The following is a 20209-nucleotide window of genomic DNA, read 5'->3' as shown; positions in this document are numbered from 1 at the left end:
ACGTGAGATCTAGCTGAGCTCATCATATATGCTAAAATGAAGCGGTAGCACTAAAGGAGAGACAGTTCTAGGACAACGCTGTATTATAAAAACATTATTCCTGTTAAAAAATAGATGATTTAGACCTAACAGAAGTGAAAACTGCATACTGCATGATTCTAGAATAGTTACATTTTGACTGGCTTAGGCTGTGCACTTCAGCCAGTCATAAAATAACTGATCTGCAGAATAGTTTTTTATGAAGTATAGTAAATGGTTCTTTTACAAATCTGATTCCTAATCTGTAATTTTTCTTGGCACTTAGATAATGTTATGCATTGGAAGTGGCAGAGGCATCCACATAGCTAGCCACAGGTCACACAGCAAGCCAATATCAGAGCTGGATGCAGAGCCCTGGTCTCCGGATTTTCAGGCCAGGCCTACACTGCAAACATACTTTGGTATAACTAGGTTGTTTAGCAGTGTGAAAAATCCACATCCCTGAGCAACACAGCTATACTGACCTAACCCCTGGTGTAGACAGCGCTATGGCGACAGGAGAACTTCTCCCATCAAAACAGCTACCACGTCTCACAGAGGTGGATTAACTATGCCAGCAGGAGAGGCTGAGTAGCGTCTCCACTAAAGCGCTACACTGCGCTGTACATGTAGACATGCCCTCAGTCCCTTCCTCCAACCTTCAGCGCATGCTACAATTTACAGTAGAGAGCTTCCTTTTTTTCAATTTTCACTTTTCAGTGGAAGCCAATTATTGTGCTGTATTTTAATATTTTTCACAATGCACTTTCTCATCTGCTGCTCACTGGCTGATCTCCTTGTCTATTGAATCTGTACCTCTAAAATAAATTTCCAACAAATCCCTGACAAAAAGTACAGTCTACAGTGTGGGTATCTTAGCAGAATTATCAGAGCATAGGCACTGACTTCTCCTCTGCCCCGTGGGAGCTTGACGCGCCCCCCCCCCCCACTGCCCTCGCCCCACCTCAATTCCACCCCCTTCCCCAAAGTCCCTGTCTCACCTTTTCCCACCCAGCCCCACCTCCTCATTCTACCCCCTTACCTCCAAGTCCCCACTCTGTCCCGTCTCTTCTCTGCCTCCTCCCCCCTAGTGCGCCCCATCCCTGCTCCTCCCCCTCCTTCCCAGAAAGTCCTAAGCATTGCCAAACAGCTGTTAGGTGGTGGAGGAAGCGCTGGGAGAGAGGGGGAGGAGCGAGAACGTGGCTCGGGTGGGGCAGGGGGAGCTGGCTGCTGGTGGGTGAGGAGCTCCTGCTAATTTTTCCCCGTGGGTGCTCCAGCCCCAGAGTACCCACGGAGTCAGCGCCCATCAGAGTGCTACCCAGAAAAAACATCCATTCATAATAAAGAGGTAATTAAAATTATATGAGTGAGTTTTTATCTACAGGAATTTGCAGCATGTGATTTTCCTTCCCACATTTCCTTTGTCTGTAAATATGAAACATTAACCTGTTTCCCTTAAAAGGTATATCTGAATGAATACACACACATGGAGCACTGATTTTAAAAACACACCAGAGTTTCCTGAAAATCAGATTTGTCATTCATGTCATCTACTTTGTAGGATCCAGAGAGGCTCAGATAGTAATAGTAATCCATACTGGTAATGCCCAGGCTGTGTTTTTGCTCTGAGGAGGCACCTTCAATAAGCTGCAAAAGAAAAACACCAGAAATCAGATATCTATTAGTTAGCTATTAACTCTCTCCAGTTGGGGAGGGACAGTTCTTGAACATGTGACTGAGGTTGTAATGTCAGAGAAGACAGAAGTGATCATTCTCTATTACATTCTACAGGACAGTTTTAGAAAATCAGCATGGAAATTATCTACTATATTCTGTTAAACTTTTCCATGTGGGAGGCAACAATGAATTTTCAAGCTGGCCCTTAGAAATACATCATGTTGTTACTTCACTGAGAGTCTACGGTTTTCTGGATTTGGAAGGGACTCAAGCCACTGAATGCGTCTATGTTAGACAATACCTTAGTGTGCACTGAAGGTACCTAGTAATATTCAGACTGCCCTTTTAAACATACAATCAATAGCATGACTTCATTGAGAGATGGACCAATATAAAGGAAAAACTGGAAATGGAAGAAGTATTTTTTAAATAACTGTGAAAGGAACTGTACATTTCGGACCTGGTAAAAAATGTGAAAACTCCTCTCTCCAGGATTCCTCATCACTACCCGAGACTTTTCCAGGAGAAAGTTGGAGATCTTTCCACCATCAGGCTCCCCACCTGGGCTAAACTGAATTTCAAAGTATTTCCCCTGTAACAAATAATTATAGAGGTTTTTGAACGATTAATAAAAACTAAGCTTAAAGCAGACACCTGTTGCGGTATAACTCAAGGAAACTGACTAGAATATTTATTCTGTATTACTTCAATCTTTCAAGGTTAAATTAGGCCTGGACTCTTAAGAAACAATTACTTTCTTCCCCACTTTTCCATGTCCAGTTAGCTAATTCTAAACCCAGCATAATAATTCTACAGTGCATTAGAACAAAGATGTACACTAACCCATATGTAAGGACTAAGGGGGGATTTCTTTCCTCTGCCTTACTTGGTTGGTGTGAATTATGCAAATTGCAGAAATGAAACACTGATGGCTAAATTTACTACTTATGTATGAGGGAACTACTCCAGTGTAGCAGATTTACAACTCCATAAACCAATGGCTAATACAGCCTTCTGTTTCCAGGTAATGTATATCAATGATCCTTTTATCTTGGTGGACTGAGGAATTGCATTAGTAACCCATGCCTACTGCAAAATACACCTTTACTTCTGTTTTGTGAAGGGTATGATGACTAAGGGGAGCAAAAGGAGAAGACATTTGTCAAGCAAGGCTCACTGCTAATAGAGGTAGTCACAGCAGGGGAAATACATTGGAAAACTATAAGGATATCAACAGTTTTGAATTTTTTTCCCCCATTGCAGGATGTGTCAGCTACCTTGTTGTATATTTTACTTCACTTTATATTTGACTGTCTGTCAAGACATTTATATTCTATTATATCCAGATATATATCTATATATATTTTCAACACATGCCTAACACTGGAAAAGCACAGTTCAAATTCTATGCTCGTGTAAAAGGGTAAAACTCCATTTTAATTAAATAGAGCTGTGCCCATTTACACAAGCAGGGCAGCTGGTCCCACATATGTACAGTAATTTTGCTCCCATTCTCTCTTCACTATATTTTATAAATACATGGTGGTTCTTCCCAATTAAATGTTGAAAGGGCAACATTTTCTGTATATATAGTTGTTAGTTCCCATTAGTATGTATAACATTTATAATCAAGTGCTGAAAATAATTCCTTATTGCTTTTTGGAAAGAAGAATAAGCTTTGTGCCCAGCAGTGAAGCCTAGCAATTGTTCCATCCCATTTAAAAAAAAAATCACAGCCACTTATTATATGGGCTGGAAAATAGATAGGCTCATACCTTCCAGTTCAGTGCAGATTAGGTCCCAGTTAAATTGCTAATTGTCTTGTTTACACATCAGACTAGTTACAAATAGCTTTGCCCAAACATTAATAGAAACAAACATTTGCAATAACATCTAGGAGCCCTGAAAATGTGTGCCTCTCCGTTTACATGAAAACCAGCATTTTCCTTCACAAAGGTGTCCAAATCAAACCCACAGATGTTAGGAGCAAAAGCAATCTTTTGCAAGAGGAACTTACAAATCTGCTGGAGTTATTGTTCCGCACAGTCTTCGCATTCCCAAAGGCTTCCAGTAAAGGGTTTGACTGCAGAATAATGTCCTTCACATGCTGAAATTTTTTAAAACAACAACAACAAAAAATCTGCTTTGGGATCTTTATCAAGGTCTTGGAGCACTCACACTTGATTTGTAAACTTGACATATATATAAGGTGCAAGGATGCCTGTCTCTACAAGCAGGCATTGGAATATCGTCTTGGCCAGGTGAGGGGAAATCTACACCATCATGTCTGTAGAATGCAAGTTGTTGTTTTTTTTTGTTTTTGTTTTTCAGTTTCTAGTTCTTATGATTGTAAAGAAAATCATCCAAACTTAAGCAGAACATAAACTGCTGCAGTCATCTTCCTGAACTTGCAGATAGCCAGTGCTTTGCTCATACCTATGCCAAGAAGTAGCACAATAAAACTGACCTGTTTCTTGACAGTTACATTGCTGCTCACAGGGTTTGAAGCAGAGACAGACTCTGGTCAGAGATAAAGTAACAGAAACTTTTTCTCTCACCCTCTCACAGCAGCCAGGAAGGTGGGAGGATGGACAAGAATATTGGAGGTAGAAAAGCAAAGTGGTGCAGATTCCCACCCCTTAGTACCAGTAAGCCACTATCACTGGCCTTGCTGGTAGAGTCCTCCTACCCCTGAACTGGTAGTTTCTCCCCTTGTTAGTAGGTAGCTTGCAATTTTTAAAACCTGGTTTCTAGGGAACATTAAAAGATAACAAATATCCGTGTAGAACAGTTCACAATTGGTTGAGTGATTTACTGGAGTGGAAGGAGGACCAGAGACAAAGGGGTTAGTTTTCTGCTGGAGCACTGGGAGGAGGCTACCAGACTTGATGCATTAATGGTCTAGATCCTGTATAGTGAATCCTATGTTCCTGTTCCACTAAGTACATTTATCTGAGAAACTTTATTTTTCTGGATTATGGCTAGATTGAGTTGGACAAAAAACCTTGAGGATAATATTCTAACCTGAGCTACTGCATATAAATCTACATTAAATCAACTGTTATTCCAGGTTTTTACCAAGTGTATCTAGGGGCACAATCCGGCGCAAGATTGCAACATTTCTGGCCACATTTTATCCTTTTTGCCTTTAACTTCCCTACTAAATAAGGCCTACGTCCAAACAAGAAGTAATGAAACAAGTAGAGAAGGAAATTGGAATATTGAGGACAATGGCAAATAGATAAAATGGAGGAAGGTAGAGAATTTGGAAAATGTAGGACTTGAAAAGCAGATTCAGAACGTTGCTGAATAATTTAAAATTGAGACAAAATATATAGGCTATGTTTGAATGGTGCAAAGCATCTGGTGATCAGGATGGGGAACAATAATTATTTTAACACTATACACATCATCCACTCAGTTTCAAAGTATTTATGTCCTGTTTATGAAATAACTGCTTACTAATTCAACCTATAACCTTGGAGCCCAATCTTGCAATTCCTTAAAACAAGCAAGACTTGTCAAGTTAATGGGAGTTTTGCTGGCAAAAGGAATGCTAGCTCAAGACTGCAAATGGGCTAGTGGTTAGCTCTGTGAGAGCTCTGAATCACAGAGCAAGGAGAGAAGTGCTGGGAGCAGACCACAAGGAGGCCACTGGATTCTCACTTACCCAGATTCATAGATTCATAGACTCTAGGACTGGAAGGGACCTCGAGAGGTCATCGAGTCCAGTCCCCTGCCCTCATGGCAGGACTAAATACTGTCTAGACCATCCCTGATAGACAATTTATCCAAGCCGACTCTTAAATATTCCAGATGCATGGAGATTCCATAACCTCCCTAGCCATTATATCCAGTGTTTAATCCTGACAGTAGCGAAACTTTTCCTAATGTCCAACCTAAATCCCCCTTCTGCCCAGTTTAAGCCCATTGCTTCTATGGTTCTTCATCATTAGAGTTTAAGGCTGAAACAAGTTCTCCCTCCTTCCTGACGATCACCCTTTTAATACTTGAAAACTGCATATCATGCTCCCTCTTCAGTCTTCTTTCTTTGGCCAAACTAAATAACTCATTCTTTAAGCCTTCCTTCATGGTCATGTTTCAAGACCTTTAATCATTCTTATGGCCTCTTTCTAGACCCTACTCCAATTTCTCCACATCTTTCTTAAATGCCGGTGCCCAGAACTGGACACAATACTCCAGTTGAGGCCTAACCAGCACAGAGTAGAGTGGAAGAATGACTTCTCGTGTCTTGTTTACAACACACCTGTTAATGCAGCCCAGAATCATGTTTGCTTTTTTTGCAACAGTATCACAATTATCATAAAACTCAGCCTAGTAGGTGCAGAGAGGCATCAGCCCATAGTTTGAAGCATTGGCTGTGGAATGACCATTTGCTTTAATGGGAGTAGGCTCAGGGTGTTAGTTTCTTGCTCAAAACTAGTGTATATTCAGGTTTGTGTAGGGAGGGTTGAATTTCACACAAAAACAATACACTACTCAAGGAAATGTATCGGTTTAATCAGCTATGACTTGTAACTGCTGAGTTTATTTTGCATCTTGTAGGAACAGCTGGGATTTACTTAAAATAACTGAAACAATTATTTATAATGCAATTAAGGCCACTCCAAAAACAACACAATGCACATTTTCCCTTTGCTATTGAATGACTGTGCAATGTTCCCTGTATCATTGTCTCCCCACCAAAAAACAGGAAGCACATCATCATCATCAGAGCTTGTACTAAGGCCAATGTATTATGGTAAGCAGGGGATAGGGGGCAGGGGAAGCATACTGGTAAAGGGTAGCCACTACTTACCTAGAATAGTTGTTTGTCAATCAGTTGATGATCTCATAGAACTCCATTAGTGGAATTTTATGGCTAATTTACTATTAGCTTTAGTTAAAATATTTGTGTAGATAGTGCAGACACGTTTCAGAATTATTAACAAGCAACTATTCACCGTTCTAGCTAGCTTCCAGAAATTACATTTCCTACTAGATAATTTGTTTAAAATGATGTTTAATAAAAGTCCTTCTCTTTTCTCTCTAATGTGTGAACACAAATCCATGATTTAATGGGAGATATGAACCACTGAGACACAGTTCAATTCTCTCTGGATCTGAAAGGTCTAGTAAAAATTCATATTTGACATTGTAGAAAAAGCAGATTTTCTGAGATTTTGTTAAATAATGTTTGGTTGCTATAAATTAAACTTCTCTCCCTACATCTTGAGGTCACAAATTCCATTAAAAAATTTTTTCCCCCCCAAATCTTTAACCTTTAAATAATTCAGCATCAACACTGAAGCTGTTCCACAGGGATCTGTTCAGACTAGTGGGTTTTCATCTTATGGACTCCACAGGTGGAGGACCAGCAGATCTGTGCAGGGGTGAATCCCTGGCCCCAATTCATCCATCCCCTACAGAGTACAATTCAGGGATACCTGAACTCTGGAAGACCCGTTTGTGCAGTACACACCAGTTTCTATGCTAGGGGATCTATGTTGGCTGTACATGTGTGCTCAGCCATTTACCTCATAAGTGTCATTCCTGGCACTGTGGCTACACAGTAAGATTTGACATGGTTTCTTTACAGCAACATTACACTGTATCAACTCACCTGTACCTTGGGACCACCTCCTGATATTTTAGAGATGTAACTCATGATATATTTAGCAGCTACAGTCTTTCCAGCACCGCTTTCACCACTAGGAGGAGAGGAACACAAATACACATCTGTTAAGTGGTTCAAACCTGAAAACAACACGGAACTTGATACAATGCGGAATACCATCATACTCAGCAGCGCTAAAACTTGTGTAGATAGAGAGGTTACCCCAAAATAAAAGTCTATGATAGTTAGACCTTCATGATTTAGTTTTCTAAGGAAACACTGAGGAAAATGTAACTGAAAGAAGAAAGATAAATTGTCACTCCTACCAAAAGGTTTTCTAACACAGGCCCAAATTCTACACTCTGATACACTAAATCAGGAATAACTCTAGTGAAGACAAGTATAAATACAGAGAAACTCAGGTTTCTATTGGAGTTGCTTGCGATTTACCTTGTTTAACCAAGAACAGCTACCACAATAATAAATATGCCCCAAATTTAAATCAGCTGATTAACAGCATATAGAATATGACATATAACATTCTAACATGATACTTCTGGGGCATGTTTGTCACTGAACGATATAGAATAAATAATATTACAAACACACACACAAAATCTCCACCAGACATATAAAAAGGGGAAGTATTAAAACAGAGAAATTAATAAACTTAAATTGAAATTTTTCAAGGGGCTAAGAACCCAATTCCCATAGGATTTTAGTGGGATTAGTGTGCCTAATTCCCTTAGGTTCCATTGAAAATCCCAGACTTATGTTTTAAGGGAAGCCATCTGCCTAGATTCCACAGAAGTTTTTTTTTTTTTTTTTAGGCGTTCCTGAATGAAATCGTCATTCAGGATATGATTAATAATGACTCACTGAGAACTATCTTCCTGGTCTTATCCCTCTTGACACAGGCTACGAGAAGGCTTAATACCCCACTCTAACTTTTCACAATTCCTTCCTTCCTTCCTTTAAAATATTTCATTTCAGTGGTGACATTAGGATACATCTTGCAACAGATTAGAAGTCCCTTTCATCTACTGCTAGCTATTGGACAAAGATCACAGGACCTCTCAAGGGGAAATAAAAGTTTCTGTGTTTGAACTGGAATGGGTTAAGACGATACTACATATAGGGAATGATTCTGATCTCACACTTAAAAATTGTGATTTTAATGGAATTAGTCCTAATTTACACTTGCACTGGTGCAAGACACATCAGTCCTCATATTCAACAAGAATGAGGAGGCTCCCAATTTGTGTGGAGTATGGATAATTTCGGGACTAAAATGAGGGACACTGGCTGAGTATGCAGAAAGAAAGAAAGCAGTATGTATGGATCAGCAATTTTTTAGAAGTATGGAGACATGAGAAGAATTAAAACAGTTCCCTACAGGATCATAGAATCACAGGACTGGAAGAGACCTCAAGAGGTCCTCTAGTCCAGTCCCCTGCACTCAAGGCAGGACTAAGTATTATCTAGACCATCCCTGACAGATGGTTGTCCAACCTGCTCTTAGAAATCCCCAGTGATGGAGATTCTACAACCTCCCTAGGCAATTTATTCCAGTGCTTAACCACTGTGACAGTTAGGAAGTTTTTCGTAATGTCCAACTTAAACCACCGTTGCTGCAATTTAAGCCCATTGCTTCTTGTCCTATCCTCAGAGGTTAAGAACAACAATTTTTCTCCCTCCTCCTTGTAACAATCTTTTATATACTTGAAAACTGTTATCAGGTCCCCTCTTAGTCTTCTCTTCTTCAGACTAAACAAACCCAGTTTTTTCAATCTCCCCTCATAGGTCATGTTTTCTAGACCTTTTATCATTTTTGTTGCTTTTCTCTGGACTTTCTCCAGTTTGTCCACATCTTTCCTGAAATGTGGCACCCAGAACTGGATACAATACTCCATTGAGGCCTAATCAGTGCGGAGTAGAGTGGTGGAATTACTTACCATGTCTTGCTTACAATACTCCTGCTAATACAACCCATGATGTTTTGCTTTTTTTGCAGCAGAGTTACACTGTTGACTCATATTTAGGTTGTGATCCACTATGACTCCCAGATCCCTTTCCACAGTACTCCTTGCTATGCAGTCATTTCCCATTTTCTATGTGTGCAACTGATTGTTCCATGTTACATTCTCACTAAGAACCAAGCTGTATCTAAGCTCATATTGTATCTCACTCTTTTTTAAAGAGAGTCAAATGAAATAGGAGAGAGAACTTTCTGAAGTGGCATTCCAAAATGAACCACCAATTGCACTTTCACTTTTAAAAGATGTCCTCCCTTAGATAGAATTATACCTTTAGTACTGTGACCTACTAGAGATGCTATTTACTTCCTGCTATGCTCCCTGGAATACTCTCATTCCAAATACAGTTTTGCCCATTAGTAACCAATAATTTTCAAGGACATTTCCTGAGTGATATAGTATCTAGGCTTGGCAGAATTAAATTTTTATTTTTTTTTATAATTGACAGGTAATATCACTGTTTGTTTTTAAGTTTTTTTTTAAGATTTGCAGCTATTTAAATTTTCAGCATGAAATTATGGGGAGTCAGAATTATTTACTGACAGTAGACCATGAAATTCAAAAAGTTAAAGCTTTAGAAACTGTTAAAACACAAACTGTCAATATCCCATGCCAAAATATATAAACTAAATAGCCTTAAATCACCTTAAATCATCCAATCAGACCTGTTTTTACTATTCATTCACTAGTCCATTTGTAACAAACCTAACTCAAAAGTCTAAACCACTACATTTTGATGCTAGTAAGTTCTCAACCAGCATTTTTCTTACTTTGTTTATTTGTAAATGCTGAAGATTATTGAGGGAAATATTTTCCACTGATTTATGCATGTGCAGTGAAATCAACATTTATTGACATTTATCGATAGGCTTGGAAGGGTTCAATTTCTCTCTGTATCTAACCACAGCAGCTCAACATAACAGCTAGAACCTTTAAAAGGAACCACAGGAGGCTAGGTACACAACTCCAGTCGAAAGTCAGTGGGATCCAGGTGCATACCTCCCAGACAACATTAGCATGCTCTTTAGAACTAACTTTACATGGGGAAGCCCATAAAGTCACCATTATATCTAAGCTATAGTATCCCATTTGGGGCATACCTGGCAAGACCATGCTGTAGTAACCTTAAGGGCAAATTACAGAGAATGGGGGGAAAGAAATGCTAAAACAAATAACACAGCCTTTAATAAATTTGAACCCATTTAAAAGTGTCATAAATCACTTTAAACAAAAGATTTCCTCACTGTATAACTTATCCCCCTCCCCTTTCTTCAAATTATGTGTGGTTTGTATTATTCATTAAATAATAGTGGTAGTCATGAATATTAACATGGAGGAATTTAGTTCCATTTTATTTGTAGTCTCTGGATTTAAGTGATACTTTAAATAATGTGACTTGGTTTCAAGTCTGCCTTTTCACAGTTTACTTTAGACTTACACATGCACATACTTTTCCTGGTTTTTACAGTTTTATTGATCAGAGACCAGTAAATTGCCAATATTAAACTAGAACTGCAATATGACGATAATGATACATTATTTATATGCTGCAACAATTGCATCTGATGCACGTTGTTTGATAGTATCTTGCCTTCTCCTGAGTTAAATACAAAATTAGTCAAATGCCTTGAGAATTGTGATAATTCCAGTAAATGATTCACCTAGAGCAGTTTTTCCACAGACACCTATCTGCTTTCTTACTTCTCCAACGATTATAAAATAATACAAGCTCTATTTTCTATCTTAGTCTTTTACTATCTTATATATCCTAGAAGTGCGTGTTTCTTAAATTGAGCAGGCTATAATGGCTCAAGTTCATTAGAGAAACATAAAAATGACATTTCATTTGAAATTATCTCATGTTATAGTAGGAAATGTTTCCATATATAGCTGTTATAAAAATTGGGAAATATGGTATATATTCTAAAAGAAAAAGGAAGAAACTGGATTATGGAAAATAAATTGCTAGTGGCACTGACATAATTAATTTTCAACCTGTAGTCTTTCCTTACTGGAAATCAAATTCACTTTCTTGATATGTTCCTAATAATTAAAAAATGTTTTATAGGTCTACCCAATTTTTTCCAGTAGTAGTTGCTACTCTGGAAGAGTCAAAATTTGCACAATGCAGTTTCTTAAAACTTCACTGAACTCAGAATAAAACTAAAGAATTATGTAGAAACTTATTTCCACTTCTTCATCATTGAGAGGAAGGGTAATTTAGTGATTAAAGTAGGAGATTAGGAATCAAGACTTCTGACTCCTATGCCCCCGTCTGACACTAATTTGTTGTGTGACTTGAGGGAAGTCACTTAAAACCCGTGCACAAATTTCCCCATCTGCAGAATGGGAGGGATAATACTTATCTACATGATTGGGACATTGAAGAACTTTTTAGTTAATGTATACAAAGTGCTCTTAGATCTACCGACCAAGGACACTGCAGATGTAAAATATTATTCTGCTGTGTTTGGAGGAGTCTACATGTAAAGTTTCATTTCTTTAGTTTTGTTCAAAGCATCCCCATCAGCTTTACTATATACAAGTATTTCTGTCCGTGCTGCTGGCGGCTTTTGTCAGTGTTCCTTAACATGTTGAAGATTTGTGTGTGAATGCCTTTTCCTGAGTGGCTGCCATCAGTAAGATTCAATCACGTCTCCAGCGGCATCCTCCGCTGCACAAGTTTTCAGAAAATCAATTGTTTGAGGCTTGCATGGGCTTTGCAATGCAGCAGCAGGACCAGATTTTTTTAAATTGACTTTAACCAATTTAAGATAAAGTGTTAGTCAGATTGTTTTAGTGAAAGGGGTAAAGTGGAAAGAAGTCTCTATTAAAGTAAATTAACGTCAGTAAAGTTGTTGTACCATCCTAACGTGATAATAGGTAGCCTTCTTGTAAGAAAACATCACCAGATGCAGATGAAAACTAAGCTGATATTAAGAACAGGAAGAGAGACTTGAATTGAGAAATTTCTTCGTAGCACATTAAAACACTTCATGGAATAAGTCGCCCGGTCTGATAAAAAAGGGAAATAAAGCTTCCACCTTTGCAGAAACATACCCCTTTAAGAATGATCTGAAGAACATATCTATTATCTCAAACAAAACAGGAATTACTAATCATAACATCCATTGCCATGATCACAAGACAATGATGTTCTAGAGGGAATTAAAAAACACATCTAAACAAGTCTCCAGACAACCCTTCATAGTTCAAATCTCAGCTGAGTGAATTGTTTTTTGTTGGGGATTTTTTTTTTTTTTTTTTGGCAGTTCTTAGGTATCCATTGAAGGGCAGTCATTTTTTTCTTTGGGACGGGGTGGGGACGAACAGCTCAGCAGGCTATTAGAGTGGAATACAGAAGCCAGATCAAATAATATACACTTAAATAAATCACCATGTGTATGCCTTAGCAAAACTCAGTGAAATGAAATGAAATGTCAAACTGCTGCTGAAGCCTAAACCGCTTATTGTGAATAACATATTGGCCATTATGGCTGCACGACAAATCACTTCAAACCACACTCTCCTCCATATATGGGAACAAGTGCACAGACAGATCTGAAATTCACAAGAGGCAGCAGATGCATGCACTAGTAACTAAAACTGTCAAATATCCAAACTCTTTAACCACTCAATTGCCATGGACAAGTGGAGTAAAGGATTTGCCCATTATCTGCATGGCTCAGACAATAGAGAACTGTCTCATGTTTATAAATTAATATTCCATGCAAACATATCTTTGTGAACAGCTGGTTCAACGTCATTCTTGCCTTTCATGGAGATGCAAACCACGTTTTTGTGACATTCTGCCCCTCCTGCCCTCTTTCCTCCAAAGAGCACTGCATGGCTCTGGGAAAAGAGGGATAGAGCAATCCCTGTTTCTCCTGATCTCAGTGACTCTGAGATTCTGCCTAGCACCTTCAAGGGCCACACAAATGGTGCTAAGGAAGGCTCCTTGCACCCTTCCCCCTTCCACCTGGACACATACGCTGTGCACCTGCATCCAGGCCAGGAAGAATCCAACCCTTGAATAGCCTCATTGTTTACATTGTTCACAATCATTCATAATAGCTCAGTGTTCTTCAGCTATAATTAGAAACATGTACAGTTTTCTTAACACACATGGTAATTATTCCACAAATAAAACAGGCTTGTCTCTCCCTTGAAAGATATATGACAAGACTCAGTATATTCTAACTAGATGAAACTGGCTCTCTCACCCTTCTATCAGCCAGGAAGGATAAAAGAGCATATATCGATAAACAGGCACTGGACACAGAAATGGCATCAGTAAAAGGAGAGGGGAACCCTTTTTTTCAAAACAGTAAATGAATAGCTTCAGATTTTAGCTGCAGAAGGGAAGGACCAATAAAAGATAAACAAAGGAAAACCCTAACTACCTTATATAAATAAAAGAAAACCAGAGCAGAACATTTCCATGGCATTCTTAGTATACTCTCACCAAAAATAACATTTAACTTCAGTAATGTAGAGAAGACAGAAGAGCTCGATGTTTGCTGTGAAGAAATTACTCCGGATGAATTTAAAGCAGCTACTGAAAGTCTAAAGAAAAATAAATTGCCAGGCAAAGACCAAACTGCAGAACTGCTTAAAGCAAGTGGAAGGGGCAGTATGAAAATCCTGCTATGCCTCTTCAATTTGGTCTGGCAGAAAGAATACACCGAAGGATTACAATCAAACTCCCCCAAAGAGGATATTTAAGTTTTTTAACAAGTGGCACGGGATTATGCTGCTTTCAGTCCCAGAGGAAAGTCTTCTATGCAATTACCCTAAGCAGATTTAGAGACAAACAGGTTGGTTTTTGCCAAATTGATCTTGTGTAGACCAGCTCTTCATCCTATTGTAGAGCAAAGCAATGAATAGTCACCCCCCGTAGTCCTGAGTTTCCAAAAGGCATTTGATAATGTAGATAGACAACCACTGTGACAGATAACATTAAACAACAAAATCTTTCAAATTCATTCAAATTATTAAAAATTTGTATCAGAACATTCAATGTGCAGTAAAGATAAACCAGAAGCTAATGGACTGGTTAATGTTTACAGTAGTGTCAGGCGAAGTTGCATCCTGTCCTCCATCTTATTTGTCGTTGCTATTGACTTTGTTATGTGACAGATTGTCAGTATGGAAATGTACACTGCATGAATAGACTGGGAGCTTGGAGTCTTAGACTTTGCAGACTTTGTCTGTGTTATGAATAAGCAGTTAAAGATATGCAGCAAAAGACAAATGGTCTTCCAAATCATTAGATATTATTAATAAAACAAAGATGAGGTTATGAAAATTAATTTACCTACCAATGATTTTATCTACTTGGAAGGTAAAGCCTTGAAAAACATTACTAAATGTACTTAGGTGGGTAGTATCATTCACAATTCTGGTGATTCCATGTTTGATGTAAAGTCCAGAATAGATAAAGCAACTGCTGTATTTCAAAAAAACTATACAGTAGGGAAGTCCAATGTGATTAACAAAACCATCAAATTTAAGATCTTTAGAAACACTGTCCTAAGTGTCCTCCTCTATGGAGCAGAGTCCTGGAAAACAGTAAGTCCATCCAATGCAAATTGAACAGCTTTCATTACAGGTGTCTGCAGAGAATGTTCTATGTAAAATGGCCTGATATAATCAGTAATAAAGAAGTCCTAGAATGGGCACAGCTGCCTATAACAAGTGGTATGGAAGAAGAGATGGACCTATTTTGGATATCTTTTAAGAATGCTCCCTAATAGGCTACCCACAGAAGCATTTCTTTGGCAATGCCAGAGCGAGAGACTGGTGTGCCTTTACATCATTATAATTTCATCGACTTCAGTAGAGTCACTCCAAATTTAGACTAGTGAATGAGACGTGGATCAGCTTTGCATCTTGTAACTATGTAACTATTAGGAGCTGTGATGTTATAATCAGAAGAATCTTTGAGTAATCCAAAGCAATGTACATGGAATTTGATCAAGAGGACAAAAATATAAAATGAACTAAAATGAACCGTACGACCAGCTGAATTCTTTGATTTGACAAAACTAACAACCTAGCAGTGAACCATTCAGAGTTGTCCCCAGAATCAAACACCAACATAAAAAGCATCTGGAAACATAGTCTCCTGCTTTTCCTGTGTTTATCTCTCAGAAATAATCTTAGGAAAAATAAACATGCAACAAGGAAGAGGAACATTTTGTATATAATGTCAATGAAAATGATTTTCTTCTTTCCTTCTTGTTATACCCTTCAAATGTATCAAGCACAACATAGGAAGAGTGTGATGAAGCTGTGCACACGTCTCAGAGACCACAAACTGTCCTTTATTTACAGTACAGGTCAGACTTTCAAAAGAGCTCATTACCCACAATCAGGGTCTGGCTTTTATAAACAAACTCAGCTGTCACAATTCAGGCACCTAAATAACTGTCCAGATTTTCCAAAGACCTTGACATTCTGGGTGCTAGGCATGTTTGAAAGCCTGGCCCTTATGGAGGTCAAATCCAGAATTGTTTCTCTGAACCCTCAAATTTTGGGGATTCAGATAAATTGGACCTGCATATGAACTACCCCAAGCTCTGGATTTAAAGGACCAAAGCTCAAAGCAAAACAAAATTTACTTGTTTCTAACATCTGTGAACGTTAGAAACGGGACCAAATAACTCTAGTATTGCTAAAAAGAAGGTGGGGGGGGGCGGGGCTGAGCATATGTATAATCAATTATTTCAAAGGAGCTACATGCTCTTGTTTTCCGGTACTAGGAGCACCCATACACTCTTCTACTATGGGATGTCACCGTTGGGAGCTTGGCCATGACTATGAGTCACAGCTCAAAAAGAAATTCAACAAGTATGAAGAATTTTCACACGACTCCTCCTTGTAGGCTTTCAAGTGCAGCTCATCTGTGACACATGTTAAGATGATCTCTGCTTTCACACTATGGCATTCAGTATGATGGCAGAAAACCTTGCATGAGGAACTCCTTCAGATACAAAGACTCATATCCTGGCCCCTGCTCTGGCTTCTTTGCACATAATGAGGCCAAAAAACTCCCCAGGTGCCTGTAAGTTTCCTTGGTATGAGGAAATGTTGGCTGACACAGCTAGCTCTTTGCCACTTCTGAAAGCCCCTGGCATAAGAGGGGTGGCCAGAGTAGACTGAACTCACTGGTTATCCCCATAAGCCAGATAGCTCTTTGGGGGCTGTTACAAATTTAAATACCTTTCTGCTGATCTAAACTAAGGTGGGACAGGGACAGTGGAAGACTTCCTGGGCATAGCTGAGGAGTCATTCCAAATACTTTTTGGTTCAGACCGGAAGTTATAGATGCACTGTTTGATTTAGTGATGACTTTATAAAAAACTAAGTAAGGTTCAGGGCAGCTTTAACAGGTGACACCGGAGTAACAACTTCACATACAGTAGAACCCACTAACAATTACCTCATATATAGCAACATCCCTGTGGAAATGAAGTAGAAAGGAAGTCCTGAATAGAGCTGATTGGGAAAATATGAAAAGCCAGTTTTTAAACCATCTAGCATGGTTTTATTTGTAATCATGTCCCTTTCATATACGTTCTCCAGAGCCACTGCAGTTTTGGAAAGAGGACCCTTGACATGAATCAGGCATTGAGGAGGGGAAGGGTTCTTTTTGTTAAGCTACAAATGAAGGTAACATTATAAAACAAAAATGAGGAACCAAAAAATCCTGAAAGAGTCAATTTTCATTTGTATTAATTCTACTAATATAAAATTGATGAAAGAGAAAAAGAAGTATGGTAATGCCCTCAAAGAATTTATAAGACTCAACCTCTTTTACCAGATGATGTGCTAAAAGGTTGCATTTGTGCTGAATGCGGTTGATTGCGAGTGTACAGTGCATTATAATTTTGCAGTAAGAAATGAAAGGGGGCCTATTTGTGGGTGATTATATTATGCCTTCGGGGTGTTACAGGGCACAAGGTCAAAGACTAAGTGACTTTAACCACATGAGAAATGCAAAAATTCCTTGCTTGAGTATCTTGCTGCTTTTCTGAAATTGAATTTTTATATATATAAATAAAGGAAAGCATTCAGCCTGTACATTTACTGGGCATTATTAAACATAGCTATGACATCACTTGTGGTCAATTAGAAAGCTCCATAATGCTCCCAGTGTTCTAAAGTTCCAAAATAAATAATACTTCATCAATATTATCTGAGATTCCCCACAACACAAACACAAATGGATAATTCTATATAATTAAGGGAATCTAGCAATAAAATGAGATCCTACTTCCTTCTGAGAAAGCTTTAAACTAGCAGCTCTAATAGGTGAACAGCTGTTTCTTACCTGATAATGACACACTGGTTTTCTCTGTCAATAATCATGTTTCTGTACATGTTGTCCGCTAGAGCATAGATATGTGGTGGATTTTCATACTGAGCCTATGGGAGGGGGTTGGGGAATATAATGTACATTTCAGACAGAACATTAAATACCACAGAAAAAAATAATATAAGTATTTAGCATGGAAGAGTTTCTTGCTAGGACAGAACATTCTGCATCTTAAACTGAGCCTCAGACTTCAGCAGTTACATATTAAAATCAGCATTAGTTCTTTCTAAGAAGCCTTTTTCATGATAGCAACCAATAATCATTGTCACTGTTGAGATTTGTTATTGATCTCCCAACTATAATTTTTGTCCTGGCTAAGATATGTAAACATTGTATTTTAAAAATGTAGAATACTTAAATACATACTTGTCCAAGAGAAACTCACATAATTTATGCCCTTTCAGAAGTGGCCTTAAGATAACAAATAAACAAGCTATACCACTGCACAGAGCCTCAGGCTGACTGGCCACATCGGACCCCCCAGCCCATTCAGACTGAATAGTATATTCAGTAGTTTTTGGTCTATGGACAAGCCTGATTCCAGTGCAGCAGATTGAGTTACCTATGTCCTAGTGCCCTCCCTCTGCCCCATACTTACAGCCCAATTTTCAAAACTGGCTTCTGTGTTTTGGTGTCCAGCTTTAGAGATCTAAGGTGTAGGTAGCTGGTGAAAAATTCTGGTATAGGGTAACTGTCTGATGTGGGAAACCTGATTTTGGTCAAACTTAAATCAATAAATGAATCTGTTTTGCAAGCTTAACTCTGTTTCAGTGACTCCAACATGTAAATAGAGGGAAAAGAAGAAGCAGGACTTCATTAAAATTAGATGCATTCAAACTAAGTTCTTCTAGGCCAGTAAGTTCCACCACCACCACCAAAACCAGTCAACATATACTGACATTAGTCCAAACAAAGAGAGAAGAACCTTACCATACAATTGAATATCTGCAATATCTTATAGGAAACTTTACTTACAGCTCCCTGATACATTTCAATTTCCTTTTCTCCAAAGTATGGCATCTGTTTGAAAGGATTCACAGAGATTAACACAGATCCAATATATGTCTGTATTCAAGAGCAGTTAAGGTTCATGAGACTTTCTCAGTGGCTATAGTTTCGTAAAGCATTACCTTATTACTGGTGATGTATTATACAATATTTTGAGCTATAAATATTTATCAATAAAACAAAGCTTTACAAAGACAATTGGGTTTCCCATCAGTGCTGTTAAAGAACTATCCTTCATTGTAAGAATGATATTACTGAGGCTTACAAATACAAACGTATTATATGTGATTCAGAAAATAATTATTTTAATTTTTTTAAGTTAAGCGTGGAGCTCAGGAGCCTTTATCTGAGGACAAAAAAAAAAAAAGACACTTTCAGTAAAAATACAAAAAAGGAAATGATATATTTGAACCATTTAGCCTCTTTTGGAGTGTCTTATTGACAGCTTGAGAAGGACTAGCTGCTGTGAATGTGACAAAAAGCAGCATTTTAAAGGGACCATCTGAACTCTCAGTGGTGTAAACTTCAGTGGAGCTACCCAATGTACAGATGTTAAGCAGCGCACTCTCAGGTTGGGTCACTTCTCTGATAAGAGACTTACTAAGGGTGCTGCAGGAAGTGGTGTTAGTGATTCAGTAGGTGGCACTGTTCTAGGCAAGTTACTGTGAAAGAAGCACCCCAGAATGGTGTTGTAGGGCAGTGGAGCTCAACCTTGCCAGACTACTGTACCCCTTTCAGGAGTCTGATTTGTCTTGCATACCCCCAAATTTCACTTCACTTAAAAACTACTTGCTTACAAAATCAGACAAAAATACAAAAGTGTCATGGTACATTATTGTTGAAAAATTGCTTACTTTCTCATTTTTACCATATAATTATAAAATAAATCAATTGGTATGTAGTGTATAGTATATACAGCTATATATAGTGTATAGCATATACAGCAGTATAAACAAGTCATTGTATGAAAATCTAGTTTGTATTGACTTCACTAGTGCCCTGGTTAAATTCTGCTTTGGGTAATTACATTCTGATACCTGAAATGCTCCTGCAGATTCCATGTGTGACATTACAGCCTATATAATTTTATAAAAATTTGCTAAAGAGTGAATATTATGTACCTGGAATATGCGTCATGCAAAAGATCTCTTGTAAGGTATCATTACAAAGCTTATAATCTACTGAGTGTGATCTTCCTATTTGTATAAATGTGCCACTCTTGTATCTGAAACTAGAAATATGAAATATAACTCTGAGGACCTATTGTAATTATGCAAAGTGTGGGCCATTAATGGTGGTTTGGAATCTTGATGACTCCCATTAAACAGGACAATTGTCTGCAGATGGGTGTGTTTTACCTGTAAGTCTTCCTATGTGTGTGTGCTGGCAAGTGCGCAATGAAGTCTTGCAATGACATGTGATCATGTCACCTGAACTGGAATCCATCTTTAACCTGGTGTCTTTCCATTGAGA

The 20209-nt window shown here is 38.3% G+C and overlaps 1 protein-coding gene across 3 annotated transcripts in view; it reads right to left on the bottom strand.

Moving 5' to 3' along the window:
• Nucleotides 1-20209, bottom strand: part of MYO1E (myosin IE) — a 147520-nt gene that overhangs the window by 63044 nt on the left and 64267 nt on the right. For all 3 annotated transcript variants that reach the window (XM_032783616.2, XM_032783618.2, XM_075069581.1), the window contains exons 3-8: nucleotides 18704-18793; nucleotides 17684-17778; nucleotides 7319-7406; nucleotides 3713-3802; nucleotides 2156-2287; nucleotides 1531-1665 (exon numbers count right to left, since the gene is read on the bottom strand). In XM_032783616.2, the coding sequence (XP_032639507.1) occupies nucleotides 1531-1665; nucleotides 2156-2287; nucleotides 3713-3802; nucleotides 7319-7406; nucleotides 17684-17778; nucleotides 18704-18793 (630 nt within the window). The remainder of the gene's footprint in view (nucleotides 1-1530; nucleotides 1666-2155; nucleotides 2288-3712; nucleotides 3803-7318; nucleotides 7407-17683; nucleotides 17779-18703; nucleotides 18794-20209) is intronic.

This window comes from Chelonoidis abingdonii, chromosome 9 (genome assembly GCF_003597395.2).
Source record: "Chelonoidis abingdonii isolate Lonesome George chromosome 9, CheloAbing_2.0, whole genome shotgun sequence".
Lineage (NCBI taxonomy): Eukaryota > Metazoa > Chordata > Testudines > Testudinidae > Chelonoidis > Chelonoidis abingdonii.
Note: the sequence above shows the minus strand (reverse complement) of the source record. Positions and strands in the feature narration are given on the sequence as shown.